This window comes from Cervus canadensis, chromosome 13, assembly GCF_019320065.1.
Source record: "Cervus canadensis isolate Bull #8, Minnesota chromosome 13, ASM1932006v1, whole genome shotgun sequence".
Classification (NCBI taxonomy): domain Eukaryota; kingdom Metazoa; phylum Chordata; class Mammalia; order Artiodactyla; family Cervidae; genus Cervus; species Cervus canadensis.
Window position 1 is genome coordinate 37,389,160 of NC_057398.1, and position 16,268 is coordinate 37,405,427.

The 16,268-nt window shown below is 43.1% G+C and overlaps 1 protein-coding gene across 1 annotated transcript in view; it reads left to right on the plus strand.

Annotated features, from left to right (window-relative positions):
- Positions 1-16,268, plus strand: part of DISP3 (dispatched RND transporter family member 3) — a 56,734-nt gene that overhangs the window by 16,866 nt on the left and 23,600 nt on the right. The window contains exons 2-3 of the mRNA XM_043486149.1: positions 4,151-5,252; positions 6,173-6,392. Of these exons, the coding sequence (XP_043342084.1) occupies positions 4,154-5,252; positions 6,173-6,392 (1,319 nt within the window). The 5' untranslated portion in view covers positions 4,151-4,153. The remainder of the gene's footprint in view (positions 1-4,150; positions 5,253-6,172; positions 6,393-16,268) is intronic.

The window sequence follows — 16,268 nt, forward strand, 5'->3', positions numbered from 1 at the left end:
CCCAGTGTCTGCCGTTCCCCTTTAGGTGGCTGTCTCATTTGCCTTTCCCAAGAGGAGGGAGACCATGTTCCATGGATGTGTGTCCACCTTGGTTCATGAGATCCCAGGAGTCCCAGAGTTTAATTCTGACTATCTCTGAGTGTGTGTGTGTGTGTTTGTGTTTGTGTGCATGTGCGTGTGTGTGTGTGTGTGTGTGTGTGTGTGTGTGACAGAGACAGATGGAGAGGCAGGGAGAAAGCACACACGCAGGTCACTGAGCAGGAACACCCTAATGGGATATCAGACAGGCAGGATCACAGTCCCCGGTGATCACAGTCCGATTTCGGGCTCTTTGTCTGAGCCAGTGACAAATATCAAAGAAGCCATCCTTATCTCCTTTCCACGGAGCAGCTGGAGCTCTTCAGTAAGCTAATCAATTCCCATCATTTGAAAAAGGAAAACAAATTTGTGATTTGTTGCCCATCCTGGGAGCGGGTGCTGAGAACAGGATTGCCAGCTGAGGCATTAGTGTCAGACCCTAGCTGCTAGCTGGGTTGGTGGAGACTCTCAGATTGTACCCATCCCCCCTTGGCCTGCAGACTAGGGCTGCTCAGAGAGTCTGGGGATGTCACAGCTGGAGGGACCTGGGCTTTTACCATTCCACTGCCAGATGGGGGAGACAACATTTCCCATCTCCCAGGTAGGGGAGACAGGGCACCAAGAGGGGGCCGGGACATGCCCAGGGCCACACGGAAAGTTGGAGGCTGAGCTGAATCTGGAGCCATGTGTGGTATCCCACATGGCAGTTTTTCTTTTCAAGAGTAGGCTGAGAAGGAGGGCATGGCGGTGGATGGGGGGAGGGGAGTGACAGTAAAAGAAACCATCAAGTCTACTTCCTGCTCATCTGTCTCATCCTCTCCAAGATCCTTCGCACCCAAGACAGAAGAAACTACACTCTCTGCACTATGTTTATATTGTTTGGTATCTGACTGTCCTCTGTCCAAGGAGAGTCCGGGGGCATTTCTACCTAATATCTAACCCAGATGCTTCTGCTGCTTCTGAGATTCACTTTCCTTCTTTCATTTAACAAATACCTGCTAACTACTGACACACACCCCAGCCCCCAGGCAGGAGTATTTTAGACCATGTGAACCCAGCAGGGAACATGACAGTGAAGTCCCTGCTCCCTTGGAATTTATGTCCACTGGGCTGTGGGGCTCTCACTGGGAGACCAAATGGCTGTGCTCAATTTTCTGATCACTTAAATCTAGCTAGCGCAGACTGCAGGACACAAAGTCATGTGGGACAGAGTTCTATTGCAATTGTTCACTTACTATTGCTATGGAACAGCTAACCCAAAACCTAGTGATGCATGGATGCATGGCAGCTGATATACTATGTTCATGGATTCTGTGGGCCAGAATAGAGCACAGGAGAGGGTGGCTTAGCTCAACTCCACAGTTTCCGAGTCTCAACTGGGACAACTAGAAGGTTGGGTATTACTTGGTGGCTAGGGGCCCAGAATCACTGGAGACATTTTCACTCATATCTGGTGGTTGATGATGGCTGTCAACTAGGTTGTCAGCGGGAGCTCCTAAGTGTAGTCTCTGCATGGGCTAGTTTGGGCTTCCTTACAGCATGGTGGCTAGGTTCCAAGGATGAATGTCCCAAGAAAGCCAGGTGGAAGCTGCATCTCCATTTTAACCTAGCCTCAGAAGTCACAGAGCATCTAGATTCAAGGGAAGGAATGAAGACATAACTGCTTGGTGGGAGAAGTCTTACAGTCACATCATGAGAACATGTGAGATGGGAGACATTGTTGTGGCCATCTTTGGCAAATATAATGGGCCACACGGATGTTTTAGGAGCTCACAACCTTTTGTGAGGAAGCAGAGTATAAAAGAACAGCGGCTATCATTTCTCACGCACTTATACCTCCTAGGCACTGTGGTCAGCTTGCTGTTTGTATCATCAAGCAACCTCTGTGGTGAGCACTGTTAGCCTTGTCTTGCAGATGGAAAAACTGAAGTTCAGAAATATTATACTGCTTGCCTAAGTCATACAGCTGGGATTTGCATCCAAGTCTGTCTGTCTCCCAAATCATGGTCTTTACCACTGCTACAGTGCCTCTCCCTCCCTGTCCTCGAGTAAATTTTTATCCCAGAAGTGTGGTGAGAAGCTTGGACACATATCTCGGAAGGGGTGGGGGTAGCTAGTGTTCAGATCTGGGAAGTCTTGGCAGAGGTGACGCTTGAGCAAGGTCTTGAAAGATGTTTTAAACTTGGACTTCTGGAGCAGAAAGTAGCATTCCTAGTGAAGTAACAATGGGCTAGCAGGATCGTTCGGGGAGTGCTGACAAGACCCAGAATCCTGGTCTTAGACCCATTCACATGCCAACACATTGAAAACTGTACCCTGGGTAAGGGGCTGGGGGCCAGTGGATGGATTTAGTCCCCAGAAAAAATGCAAGCATCCCTTGTCCCTCTCCACTGTACTGCCATCAACTTCCTCCTTCAGCAGTTAGGGATGAAGGGGAGGCTCCCACACACAACCCCCACCTCCACGTGCAGATTTGGGTTTGCCCTTTGGAGATGGGGTGAGCCTGAGCTGCCTCTGGTTTATGCCCACAAGTTTCTGCTGATGCAAATTGAGCCTCAGAGCAGGTAGCACCCCCTCAGGAGGCTAGCTTTAGGACATCAGAAATGAGAAGTTTAATTATTGCAACCATAGGAATCTCGCATATTTCTGGAGCAGTTCCTGCCCCTTCCAGTCTCTCTCCCTTTCAAGTCTTCCTCTCTTATCCACACTTGGCACCCTCTCCCTCACTCTTCTGTTTTTCTCTTATTTCCCTCTTTGCATCTATCTCCAACCCCTGCCCCCTAACTCCACTCTCCTGTCTCCTGTTTTCATTTTTCTCTGTCTCTCATCTCTCCCATGTCCTGTCTGTCTTTCTCTCTCTGTTTCCCTCCTTCCCCTCGCCCTCTCTTCTTCACTTTCTTTGGGATGATGGCAGCCTGTTCTCTTCCTGGACAGACCATCTAATTGAAATGGAGCATTCTAGAGAATGTTAATAGGAAAAGCAGCATTAATTAGCCAACGCTGGCATAATTAGCTTCCTCCTCTCACTGCCTGGCGTCTAACTAGATAATGAGTCTCTTTCCGTCCAAACAGAGGGCAGGCAGGACAAGGGGGCAGGCCATGCCTGGGGACACCGGGGGGCCTCCTGCCTTTGGGCCACCCTGCTGGAGTCCTCAGACTGCCCTCTCCTGCCAGGCCCTCCTGCTGCTTGTGCCCACATCTTGGGGAGACAGATGCCCGGCCCCTGTCTGTGCCCAAAGTTTTGACGTCCCTGGAGCTGCATATTAAGTGGTCTGAGCCGGACAAACAGTGGCTGCAGCTGCAGCATCCCAAAGAGGGGGTGGGAAGCTATTGAGAGTTCTTGAGGACTATGACAGGCATCTAGCGCTGTCAGAGCCACGTGGCAATGGCTGAGCACATTATAGTCCCCAGAGAGGAGCAAAGAAATGTATTCATGTGATATATAATAACAAATATACCACACAGACAGCAGGGTGCTTCTTCCCTAGAGGAATCGTGTGGGAAACAGCCACCTGTGCTTAATAGACAAAGATTCTGAGGTTCACTGCCTTGCCAGTGTTCACACTACCAGGACCCAAATAAGGGTCCAATTCCAGACAGCGTGTTCTTTCCCTTCTACCCTGATACTTTTGGACGACTTCATAGTTGCTCATTAAATAAAAGTGATTGCGACAAAGTCACACCTCACATTGGCTTTGATTTCTAAAATCAGAGAATGCAGCAAAAATTGGGAAATCATACATAACCAAAATTCCCCTCGAATATCCCTTCCTTGTGGAGGAACATCTCTTCCGTTTGCAACTGGGCCCTGATTCTCCTTTTTCAGTGGCCTTGAAAGCTCTGATCTAGTTGGGAGCTGTGATGGGCAAATAATAGGATTTCTTCTTTCTGTTTTGTACACATGTGGTTGAATTCAGTTAAGTGCAGTTAAGGGCCTGTTTGATGCTATTCCATTGTAGTATCTGTCTTGGTTATGAGTGGGCAAGGTTAACACTCGGGGTGGGCAACTGCAGCTATGGGAGCACCATCCTCTCCTTCTCTGTAGCCTGCTCACCCTCTCCCTCTCCTGTAGGCTATGGACTCAGAGGATGACCCCTTGCTGCAAGACGTGTGGCTAGAGGAGGAGCAGGAAGAGGAGGAGGAAGCAATGGGTGAGGCCTTTAGGAGGGGCCAGAAGAAGCCGGGGCCCCACGCTGGGGCAGGGAGGCAGTGTTGCTGGCGGCGCTGGACCTTGCCGTCCCGGCCCCCAGCCTCGGGCTTCTGGAGTACCCTGGGCTGGGCCTTCACCAATCCGTGCTGTGCAGGGCTGGTGCTCTTTCTGGGCTGCAGCATCCCCATGGCCTTGTCAGCCTTCATGTTCCTCTACTACCCGCCACTGGACATCGACATCTCCTACAATGCCTTTGAGATCCGCAACCATGAGGCCTCCCAGCGTTTTGACGCCCTCGCGCTGGCGCTCAAATCCCAGTTTGGGTCCTGGGGGCGCAACCGGCGCGACCTGGCTGACTTCACTTCTGAGACACTTCAGCGCCTCATCACAGAGCAGTTGCAGCAACTACATCTAGGGAACCACTCGCGGCCGGCCGCCCGAGCCCCACACACTGTGGTCGCTGTAGCCACGCAGAATGGCTTGTTGTGGGACACCGCCACCGCCCAGAAGCCAACAGCCAATCGAAGCAGGCGTCTCCGGCGAGAGGCTCCACCCCTGGAGAGGCCAGCAGCCAACCAGAGTGAAACACCGATAAACCCTGGGTCAGACAAGAGTGGGCAGCGCCCACCCAGTGTCCCGCCCCCCACAGCAGCCGCGGCCAATCAGAGCCGTGCCCGCCGTGGAGCCTCGCGCTGGGACTACTCACGCACCTATGTGAGCGCTAACACCCAGACACATGCGCACTGGCGCATTGAGCTCATCTTCCTGGCACGTGGCGACGCTGAGCGCAACATTTTCACGAGTGAGAGGCTGGTCACAATCCACGAGATTGAGCGCAAGATCATGGACCACCCGGGTTTCCGGGAGTTCTGCTGGAAGCCCCATGAAGTGCTCAAGGACCTGCCGCTCGGCTCCTACTCCTACTGCTCCCCGCCCAGCTCGCTCATGACCTACTTCTTCCCCACTGAGAGGGGTGGCAAGATTTACTATGATGGCATGGGCCAGGACCTGGCTGACATCCGGGGTGAGCAGCCCTAGGTGTGCTGGGGTGGGGCCTGTAGGGACCCGGTCTGAAGGACCCTGGAAGAGGGGCTTGTAAAGGGTGGAGACTGAGGATAGGTGGGGCTTGGGATGAAGGGGCATGGTTAATAAGATGGGGCGGGGCTTAGAGGTTAAAGGAAGGCTTGGCTCTGCAGTACTCTGCAGGTTGGTAAGAGGATGGAGCTGGAATTGGCTGTGAAGTGGAGTCAGGCCAGAGCTGAGTGCTGGGCAGGCCTGCAGGCCATTTATTGAGGAAGGGCAGGGACAGGGTTGGATGTGAGATGGAATCTGAGGGAGGCAAGGAAGGAGGTGCATACCTAGATTGATGGAGATTGGGAGTTACACTGTGCCTAGAGTTAGATAAAGCTTGGGCTGGGGCTTGGGCATGACATTGGTCATGTGGTTTCAGAGAACTGGACATTTGGAGAGAGGCTGAGGTTGCTGGAAGATCAAGGTGGATTAGTTTGAGGTACATTAGGGATGGGACTTGAGAAAGAATGGGGAGGGGACAGAGGCTGGCTGTGGGGGCCGGGCTTCGGTATGTCTTTTAAGGTGGACATGGCAGGGTTCTAAGCAGATGAAGGTGGGACTGGGATGGGAAGGAGTTACAGGACTACAGAGACTGAGCCTTAGTATTAGGTGAAGTTGAAGCTGAAATGAAGGTGTAAACTTAGTGGGAGCCACCTGAGCAGATCCTGGGGGCTGCTCTTTTGGGGCAGCAGTGATTTCTCTAAACCATCCCTCTGTCCTGTTAGAGACAGTTGGAGGCAGCCCAAGCTGGAACAGTTTTCCATTTCCTTAAAAAGGGGGTGAGATGTTGAGGAGGGCAGGATGACCTTGATGGAAGGTTTGTGGGAGCTGACTTACTGAGCTCCTTGGACCTCTCGACCCCTGCCCCTGCAGGCTCCCTAGAGCTGGCCATGACTCACCCAGAGTTCTACTGGTATGTGGACGAGGGCCTCTCCGCAGAAAACCTCAAGAGCTCCCTCCTACGCAGCGAGATCCTCTTTGGAGCACCCCTGCCCAACTACTACTCCGTGGACGATCGCTGGGAGGAGCAGCGGGCTAAGTTTCAGAGCTTTGTGGTCACCTATGTGGCCATGCTGGCCAAGCAGTCCACTAGGTAGGCAGTCCAGCTGCATCTGATGTGTGCCTGTCCTTATTTGTACCAGGAAAGGGCTGTATTAAGGTAGGGAATTGGTTTCCAGGTGGTTCTTTCTTATACATCCCAGATCCCCTTCTGCAACCTTTTCCCTGGAAGTCTTTCTTTTCAAATCAGAGCCAGAGCCAGATACATCCTCATCATCACTCTGACAGATGAAAGGATGCTTTTCCTGGTCAGTGCTAATGGTTAGTGAACATGACAGCTTTGGAGAACTTCTGCCCTGGAGGTCTTGGGTATTGATTTTCTCCTGCAATGGTGCTAGAAGGCTTTCTGGAAAGAGTATTAACCAGGGAGTAAGGAGTTCCTCTCTGCCTTTACTATCCAGGGAGATAGTGGACAAGTCACTTCACTTCTCTGGGCCTCTGTTACTGCTAAAATGGGAATGATGAGTCCTGCTACCCTTCTGCGGTCATTAGAAGGAGATGAGCTAAGAGATTTGACAGAGCTTTTTGGCAGTAGGTGCTCTGATTGTCCTCTAGTCCTTGGGGTGTGTGTCTGAGAAACAACTGGGCCCCTCCCCACCAGGTAAAAGCATTTGATAGTTCATCTGTCAGTCCTGCAGGGCAATAACTCCAGTGCCTTTCAGTCTCTTGCCCTGACAAGTCAGCCCCTGGCACAGGAGGGATCATTCTGTCTGAAATACCCTCGTTCCTTTATTGAACAGCTACTGTAATAATCAAAGCTGACATTTATTGTGCTTGCCCTGTGCCACATACTATCCTAAGCCATTTATACACACCATCTAACTTAATTCTTACACCATCCTGATGAGGGAGGAGCTGTTATGATTTTCTCCATCCTACAGTTGAGGAAACTGAGGCACAGTACAATTAAGTAAGCTGTCGAAAATATTGAGGCTCATAAGTGGTGGAATGGGATTAAAATCTAGGGTTTCTAATACAGTGCCCTAGCGCTGTGTGTTTTTACAGCAGTTGCTGTACTGAGTCTTCTTGCAGCTGTGCTTCATTGCCAGGCAAACCCCTGTTCAGCTACTAAGATCTAACCTGGCTATTATTTACCTGAGATTGCATTAAATTATCACGCTACCCATTTCCGCAGACCTTTGCTTCTCCATAAGACAGGCAGGAAAGAGCAAACACAGGCTCTGTAGTAAGATATATCTGGGGTCAGACCCCAGTTACTCCACCTAATTGTGGGAGTTTCAGTGAGTTATTTCACCTCTCTGAGCCTCAGTTTCATCATAGTGCTTGTCACTCTGTGTTTTACTTTTTTAATTCCTTGTAATTCAAAATGCAGCTCGAATCAGCATTAACATCACCTGGAGACTTGTTAAAAATGTAGAATATCCAGGCTTTTCCCAGACCTATAGAGTTTGCAGATGACTTATTTGGATATATAAGTCTGAAAAAGTTCTGGTTTAATTATTTCTCAGTAGAGTGTGAGTTTGTTGAGGACTGGGATTGCTCCTGCTTCCTTTCTGTAGGCATAGCCCCTAGCACAATTCCTCTTTGTCTGAGGAATGAATGGCTGGCTGGCTGGCTGGAGATACCTTTGAATATCTAAGGGAAAGGGAAAGGTCCTTGGCTGGGTTGGGAATCTGGGAAGGGCTGGCTGTAGAAGGAGCTTCAAGATTTTAGATACCAACAGTTAACTTCTGCTTAATACATTCAACTGCTGAGACAAAACCCCTGTCCTGGGTTAAAAAAAAAAACAATTCTCTTCCCCTTACCATCCCCCTAGAGCTTCATGGGAATGGTGATAACCAGGGCCTCTGTAGTCTTGACGTTAATGCCTTCTTTTAGATCAATAAAATCTTTTTTCAAAAATCAGTCTATTATTTGTTACCTGAGAAATGACAACCTACATCTTGACTTATTACAAAGAATACTACAAATTATCACTTTTACTGCTTCCCTGATAATACCAGAATCTTAGAACTCATTCATTGCATTTATGCCCCTTCAGTCTTTTGCCTTATTGTTACATGCATTTTAATTCTATATACATTTTAAACCTCATAAGACATTACATTTTTATTTTACTCAGTCAGAATCCATATTTACTCACATATTTATGTTTTCTGTTGCTCTTCATTACTTTCTACAATTTCATGTTTCCCTCTGGGATCATTTTTCTTGTATCTGAAGAATTCTCTTTAGTATTTTTTTTTTAGTGTAGGTTTGCTAGTGATAAATTCTCTGTTTGTCTAGAAGGCATCTTTATTTTACTTTCATTTTTGAAATATATTTCTTCTGGTATAGAATTTGCAGTTATTTTCTTTAATACTTTAAAAGATATCAGTCCATTGTGTTTTGACTTTCATCATTTTGAGGGGAAAGTCAGCTGTAAATCTTTTTGTTGCCCCTTTGAACAATTGTCTTTTTTTTCCCCTGGCTGCTTTTAAGATTTCTCTTTGTTTTTGGTTTCAACAATCTTACTATTGTATTTTGATATGGTTTTCTTTGTATTTGTTCTGCTTGAGGTGCACAGACCTTGAATCTGCTGGTTTATAACTCATCACTTTTAGAAATTGCTGGGCTATTATGACTTCAAATACTGCTTCTACCCCATTCTCTGTCCTATCTCCTTTAAGGATTCTAACTACACAAATGTTAGATATTTTCAGTCGCATGTGTTTTCTTTGATTTATGAATATGATAATAAAAGGTGGGAGCTGGAAAGATAAGCTGAAGAGTCTGGGTAATCAGCATGCTACTTTCTTCATTTAAAAAATTTAATTTAAAAATTTTAATATAATTTTAAAAGTTATACTCCATGTACAGTTATTGCAAAATATTGGCTATATTCCCCATGCTGTACAATACATTCCTATGGCTTATCTTATATGAATCCCATGTGTTCTCAGTCCTCTTTGCCAGGTTTTTCTTTGCTTTGCATGTTTTGGTTTAGATATTCCAATTCACTGATCCTGTCTTCCGTTGTATCTAATTTGATGTTTAATGTCTCTTGAGATTTCAAGGTTAATGTTTTTCTGTTGAGGACTTCCAATAATTCTTTATTATAGATCTAAATCCTTGGTGAAAATTTTCACCATTTAATTTATTTGGTTCATATTCTCCTCTGTGTTCTTAAGCATATTAAGTTATGTTATTATGGATGAAAGTAAAAGTAGCTCAGTCATGTCCAACTCTTTGCTACCCCATGGACCATACAGTCCATGGAATTCTTCAGGCCAGAATACTGGAATATTCCCTTCTCCAGGGGATCTTCCCAACCCAGGGATTGAACCCAGGTCTCCCACATTGCAGGCGAATTCTTTACCAGCTTAGGTTATTGTGGATATCTTTTGTTTTTTTTTCCCTGTGGTCTGTTCTTTCACTTGGTTTTTGGTCATGTGGTCCTGCCTGTGGGTATGCCTGGTAATTTTTACTGAGTATTGAATATTGTCTGTAAAAACATAGAAGTCCAGATGACGTTATTTCTTCCAGAGGAAGTTTTTCTTTTCCTCCAGTAGGCAGTTGGAGTTGTGGCTGATCACCTTAAACAAATAGCAGTTACACAGAGTTGAGGCTGGTTTGTAGTCCTGAAAAGTCGCAGCATACATCTAGTTTGCCCTTGGTTCTCTAGGATTTTCAACTGAGAGCCTTGTGTATTCTGCAGAGCCCGTTTCCCCTGACATGTTCCAAACCCTAAGCTTTGTCTCTCAAAAGAGCTAAAAATATCTCTCCTCTGGTTTTTCTGAGGCTTTCTGCTTAAGTTTGTAGCCTCAAACTCTAGACTGTCCCAGTATTTGGCAGAAGTGCTGCCAAAGGAACTGGCTTTATGCTTTGCTGGTCTGCAAGTCTCTACCCACAGCTCTGCTAGTTTTTCTGACTCCATGCCTAAATTTTCAGCCTCCTGCCTGCGTTCGGAATCAGCAGATACCTCCAGGGTAAACAAAGCGTGGAAGGGAAGCTTATCTTTTGTAGGTTCTTCCCTTTCTGGAGTCTCAGCTCTCTAGTTTCATTGCTTCAGGAAATCTCTAATGTAATCAAATAGATGATTTCTCAATTTTATTTGATTTCTTAGTAGTTCTAAGCAGGAATATTGGTCTTGCTTGAGCTATTCCTTTCTACTCAAGAGTAGACGTTTGGGCCTATGTCTTTCTATAGCTGGAAACTAAAATAGGACCCAGAACCTAGAAGATGTTCTATAAATGCTATACAAATGAATGAATGAATGAACAATTGACCAAACTTTCAGTTTTCTATTCTAATGAAAGCTCAATTAACCCTTTGTTGAATTTAATTCAAAAAAGTAGTCAATTCAAAGATCTCTTCTACATTTTTTGTAAATGTCCTGTTTGACTTTTTAAAACAGCTTTGAATTGATATACACTAAGTGCATATATTTAACATTTACAATTTGATTAGTTTTGACCCATGTATACACTATGAAACCTTTATCATGATCAAGTTAATGAATGGATCCATCACCCTCAGAAGTTTACTCATGTTCCTTTGACAGTCACTCCATCCTGCCTCACCTCCTTCCCATTTCACCCCAGGACCACTTTCTCTTTTCTATCACTATATATTGGTTTTCATTTTCTAATTTTGTATATATGGCATCATATAGAATGCACAGTTTTGACTGATCTCATTCACTCAGCCTAATTGTTTTGAATTGTATCCATGTTGTTGCATGTATTGACAGTTTATTCTTTTTGAGTGCTGAGTAGTATCATTGTGTGGAGATGCCAACTTTTGTTCATCCACTCACTTGTTTATGGATATTTGGGTTATTTCCAGGTTTGGCTATTGTAGATAGAGATGTTACAAAGCCTTTGTGTGAACAAATGCCTTCATTTGTCTCAGATAAATATCTGGGAGTGGTATGACTAGGTCATACGATAGGTGTATGTTTAACTTTTTTAAAAAAACCATGAATGTATTTTTTTAAGATTTTTTTTTTTATGTGGATCATTTGTTTAAAATCTTTATTGAAATTGTTACAATACTCCTTCCGTTTTTTGCTTTGGTTTTTTGGCCGCAAGTTCTGTGATTTTTGAGCTCCCCCACCAGGGCTTGAATCTACACCCACTGCACTGGAAGGCAAAGTCTTAACCACTGAACTTCCAGGGAAGCCCCCGTGTGAGTTTAACTTTTTAAGAAACTGTCAGATTGTTTTCCAAATTGATTGTACCATTTTACATTCTCAGCCAGTATATAAGAATTCCAGTTCCTCCACAAACTCTGTAACACTTGGTATGGTCAGTTTGAAAGTGAAAGTGTTAGTCACTCAGTCCTGTCCAACTCTTTGCGACCCCATGGACCATAGCCCACCTGACTCCTCTCCAGGGGTTCTTCCTGACCCAGGGATTGAACCTGGGTCTCCTTCACCACAGGCATAGTCTTTACCATCTGAGCCACCAGGGAAGTCCATGGTCAGTTCAAAAAGTCTAAATTAGCTATTCTGTGTAGTGATATCTCACTGTGATTTTAACTTGGATTTCTGTACTTCCTAGTGATGTTCACATGCTTATTTGACATCCATTTGTCTTTGTTGGTGAACTATTTAGATTTTTTGACTATTTTAATACTGGCTTTACATTTAGTTCTGTGATATTCCATTTTTAGTTCATCTTTGTATATGTTGTAAGACATATACTACATATACTTTATATGTAGCATAAGGTGCTGGTATTTATTGTTTTATATGGATATCCAGTTGTTCCAGCATCATTTGTTTAAAATATCATTCCTTCTTCACTGAATTGACTTAGAATCTTGGACAAAAGTCTTTTGTCCGTATATATGTGGGTCTGTTTCTGGACTCTGTTCTGTTCCATCAACCAATTTTTAAAATTTTATTTACACATTGGTATTACACTGTCTTGATTATGGTAGCTTTATGCCATGTCTTGTCCAAGTGTTGGTCTTCCAACTTTTTGTTCTTTTTCAAAGTTATATTAGTTATTCTGTGGCCTTTACATTTCCCTGTGAATTTTATTTTATGTTATTTATTTATTGTTTCTTAATGGTTGGTTCATTTTCTTTCTTTCTTTCTTTTTTTTTTTTTGGCCATGCATGCAGGAGCTTAGCTCCCTGACCAGGTTGGAACCTGTGCCCCCTGCAACGGAAGTACAGAAAACTAACCACTGGACTTCCAGGGAATTCCTTTCCTATGAATTTTAGAAGCAGCTTATCCATTTCCCTAAATAAAAGTCCACTGGGATCCTGATTATGTTTATGTCAAATACTTGGATCAATTTGAGGAGAAATGACATCTTAACAGTATTGAGTCTCATGATCTAATTAACCTGGTGAATCTGATATCTTTTGTCAGATTTGTCCCTATTTCACATTCTTATTCTACTGTAAATGATATTTTTAAAAATTTCCTTGTTAGTTGAAAGTATACCAGTTGTTAGTTGCTTCTATTGGGGTGACCAAAAAGTTCTTTGGGGTTTTTCCATACCATGTATGGATGTGAGAGTTGGACCATAAAGAAAGCTGAGTGCTAAAGAATTGATGCTTTTGAACTGTGATGCTAGAGAAGACTCTTGAGAGTCCCTTGGACTGCAAGGAGATCAAATCAATAAATCAAAAAAAAAAAAAATCAACGCTGTATATTCATTGGAAGGACTGATGCTGAAACTGAAGCTCCAATATTTTGGCCACCTGATGCAAAGAACCGACTCATTGGAAAAGACCCTGATACTGGAAGGATTAAGGGCAGGAAGAGAAGAGGGTGGCAGAGGATGAGATGGTTAGATAGCATCACCAACTCAGTGGACATAAATTTGAATAAACTCTGGGAGATAGTGAAGGACAGGGAAGCCTGGTGTGCTGCAGTCCATGGGTTCACAAAGAGTCAAACAAGACTTTGTGACTGAACAACAACAATACCATGGAAATCCCAAATGAACATTTTGGCCAACTCAACATATAGAAATATAATTGACTTTGGGTCCTGCAACCTTGATAAGCTCCTTTATAAGTTCTAGAAATTTCTTCATAGATTTCATTTAATTTTCTACATAATCAATCATGTCTTTTGCTAATAAAGACAGTTTTACTTCTTCCTTTCCAATTTGGATTTCTTTTACTTCTTTCTCTTGCCTGAATGCACTGGCTAGAACCTCCAATACAATGTTGAATGAAAGTGATGAGAATGGACAACCTTTCATTATCCCTGACTGAAGTCTGTAGGTGTATTTGTAAATGTCTCTTATCAGATTAAGGAAGTTCCCTTCTATTCCTAATTTGCTGATAAATTTTTTTTTTAAATCAGTAATGAATATTGGATTTTTCCCAAATATTTTTCTGCATCTAGAGAGAGAACATATATTTTTCATTTTTAGTTTAATATGATGAATTATATTAATTGAGTATTAAAGTTTAAACCATCCTTGCATTCCTGGGCAGATTCCCCTTGGGATTATCCTTTTTATATAGTGTTAGATTCTATTTGTATTCTTTATTCATTGGCATGTTAATGATGGATACTGGGCTGTAGTTTTCTTGTAGTATCTTTGTTTGATTTTGATATCAAAATATCTTCCAGAATGAGGTGGGAAATATTGTCTTCAGTTTTCTGGAAGGTTTGTATGGAACTGGTATTACTCTTCCTTAAATGTTTGGTAGAATTTATCAATGAAACTATCTGAATCTGGAGTTTTCTTTAGGGGAAGGTTTTAACTACAAATTCAATTTTTTTTTTTAATTAAAAAAAAGTTTTGGGCCATGCCATGTAGCATGGAGGGTATTATTTCCCAACCAGGGATCAAACCTGTGCCCCCTGCAATGAAAGTACAGAGTCTTAACCACTGGATTGCTAGGGAAGTCCCTACAAATTCAATTTTTAAATATACATATAGAGCTTCCCTAGTGGCTCAGACGGTAAAGAATCTGCCCATAATGTGGGAGACCCGGATTTGATCCTGGGGTCAGGAAAATCCCCTGGAGAAGTGAATGGCTACCCACTCCAATATTCTTGCCTGGAGAATTCCATGGACAGAGGGGCCTGGCAGGCTGTAGTCCGTGGGGTTGCAAAGAGTCAGACACCACTGAGCAACTAACAGTTTTGTAAGGCTATTAAAGTTATTTCTATATTCTTACACAAGCTTTGGTAGTATATGTCATGAAATTTGTCCACTTCATTTAAATGGTAAAAATTTGTTGGTGCAAGGTAATTCATAATAAATATTCCCTTATTATCTTTGAATACTTACTTAAACTGTAGTGGTGTCACCTCCTTCATGTGTGTCTTATCTCCTTTTTTCATGATCAGTCTGGCTAGAAATTTATCAATCTTATTGGTCCTCTCAACGAGCTAGATTTTGGTTTCTTTGATATTTATTGTCTGTTTGTTTGTTTATATACTTATACTCTGATCTACATTATTTCCCTTCTTCCACTTACATTATGTATAATTTTCTCTTGTTTTGCTTTCTTGCAGCAGAAGCTGAGGTCATTGATTTGAAAACTGTATTCTTTTCTAATACAGGTGTTTATTGCTATAAAATTCCCCTTAAGCATCATTTTAGCACATCTCACACATTTTGACATGTGCTTTTATTTTCACTCAATTCGAAATACTCTCAATTTTCCCTTTTGATCTCTTCTTTGATCCTAATATTATTTAAAAGTTTGTTAGTCTACAAATGTTTAGGAATTTCCCAGGTAGTGTTTTGTCACTAATTTTTAATTTAATTCCATTGTGGTCATAGAACATACTTTTTATGAGTTAAGTTATTCTAAATTTTCTGAGTCTTATTTTATGGTCTAGAGTGTGGTTTGTCCTGACGAATGTTCCCTGTGCACTTAAATGTATTCTGCTGTTGTTGGGTGGAGTGTTCTATAAATGTCGATTAAGTCAGGTTGGTTGATTGTGTTGTTCAAGTCTTCTGTATCCATACTGATCTTCTGTCTAATTGTTCTAGCAGTTAGTGAGAAAGGAGTTTTGAAATGGCCAACTATGATTGCAGGTTTGTCTATTTCTTTTTTCATTTCTGTCAGTTTTTGCTTCATGTATTTTAAAGCTCTGTTATTAGGTCCAAAGCAATTAGTATTGTTGCATTCTTTTAACAAACTGAGCCCTTTATAATTTTTAAATGACTTTCTTTATTTCTAGTAATATTCTTTGCCCTGAAATTTATTTCATTTATTATTAATGTAACCACTCCGGGTTTCTTTTGATCCATGTCAGCATGGTACTTTTTTCTGTACTTTTATTTTTAACCTATTTGTGTCAACATTGAACATGAATTTCTTGTAGGCAGCTGGGTCTTGATTTTTTAATCTAATCTGACTGCCTCTGCCTTTTATTTGGGATATTTAAACCTTTTACAAGAGGCAGTGATCAAGACCATCCCCAAGAAAAAGAAATGCATAAAGGCCAAATGGTTGTCTGAGGAGGCCTTACAAATAGCTGAGAAAAGAAGAGAAGCTAAAGGCAAAGGAGAAAAGGAAAGATATACCCATTTGAATGCAGAGTTCCAAAGAATAGCAAGGACAGATAAGAAAGCCTTCCTCAGTGATCAATGCAAAGAAATAGAGGAAAATAATAGAATGGGAAAGACTAGAGGTTTCTTCAAGAAATTTGCTTTTTCAGTGGTCATGTATGGATGTGAGAGTTGGTCTATGAAGAAAGCTTAGCCCCAAAGAATTGATGCTTTTGAACTGTGGTGTTAGATAAGACTCTCGAGAGTCCCTTGGACTGCAAGGAGATCTAACCAGTCCACCCTAAAGGAAATCAGTTCTGAATATTCATTGGAAGGACTGATGCTGAAGCTGAAACTCCAATACCTTGGCCACCTGATGCGAAGAACCGACTCGTTGGAAAAGACCCTGATGCTGGGAAAGATTGAAGGCAGGAGGAGAAGGTGACAACAGAGGATGAGATGGTTGGATGGCATCACCAACTCTA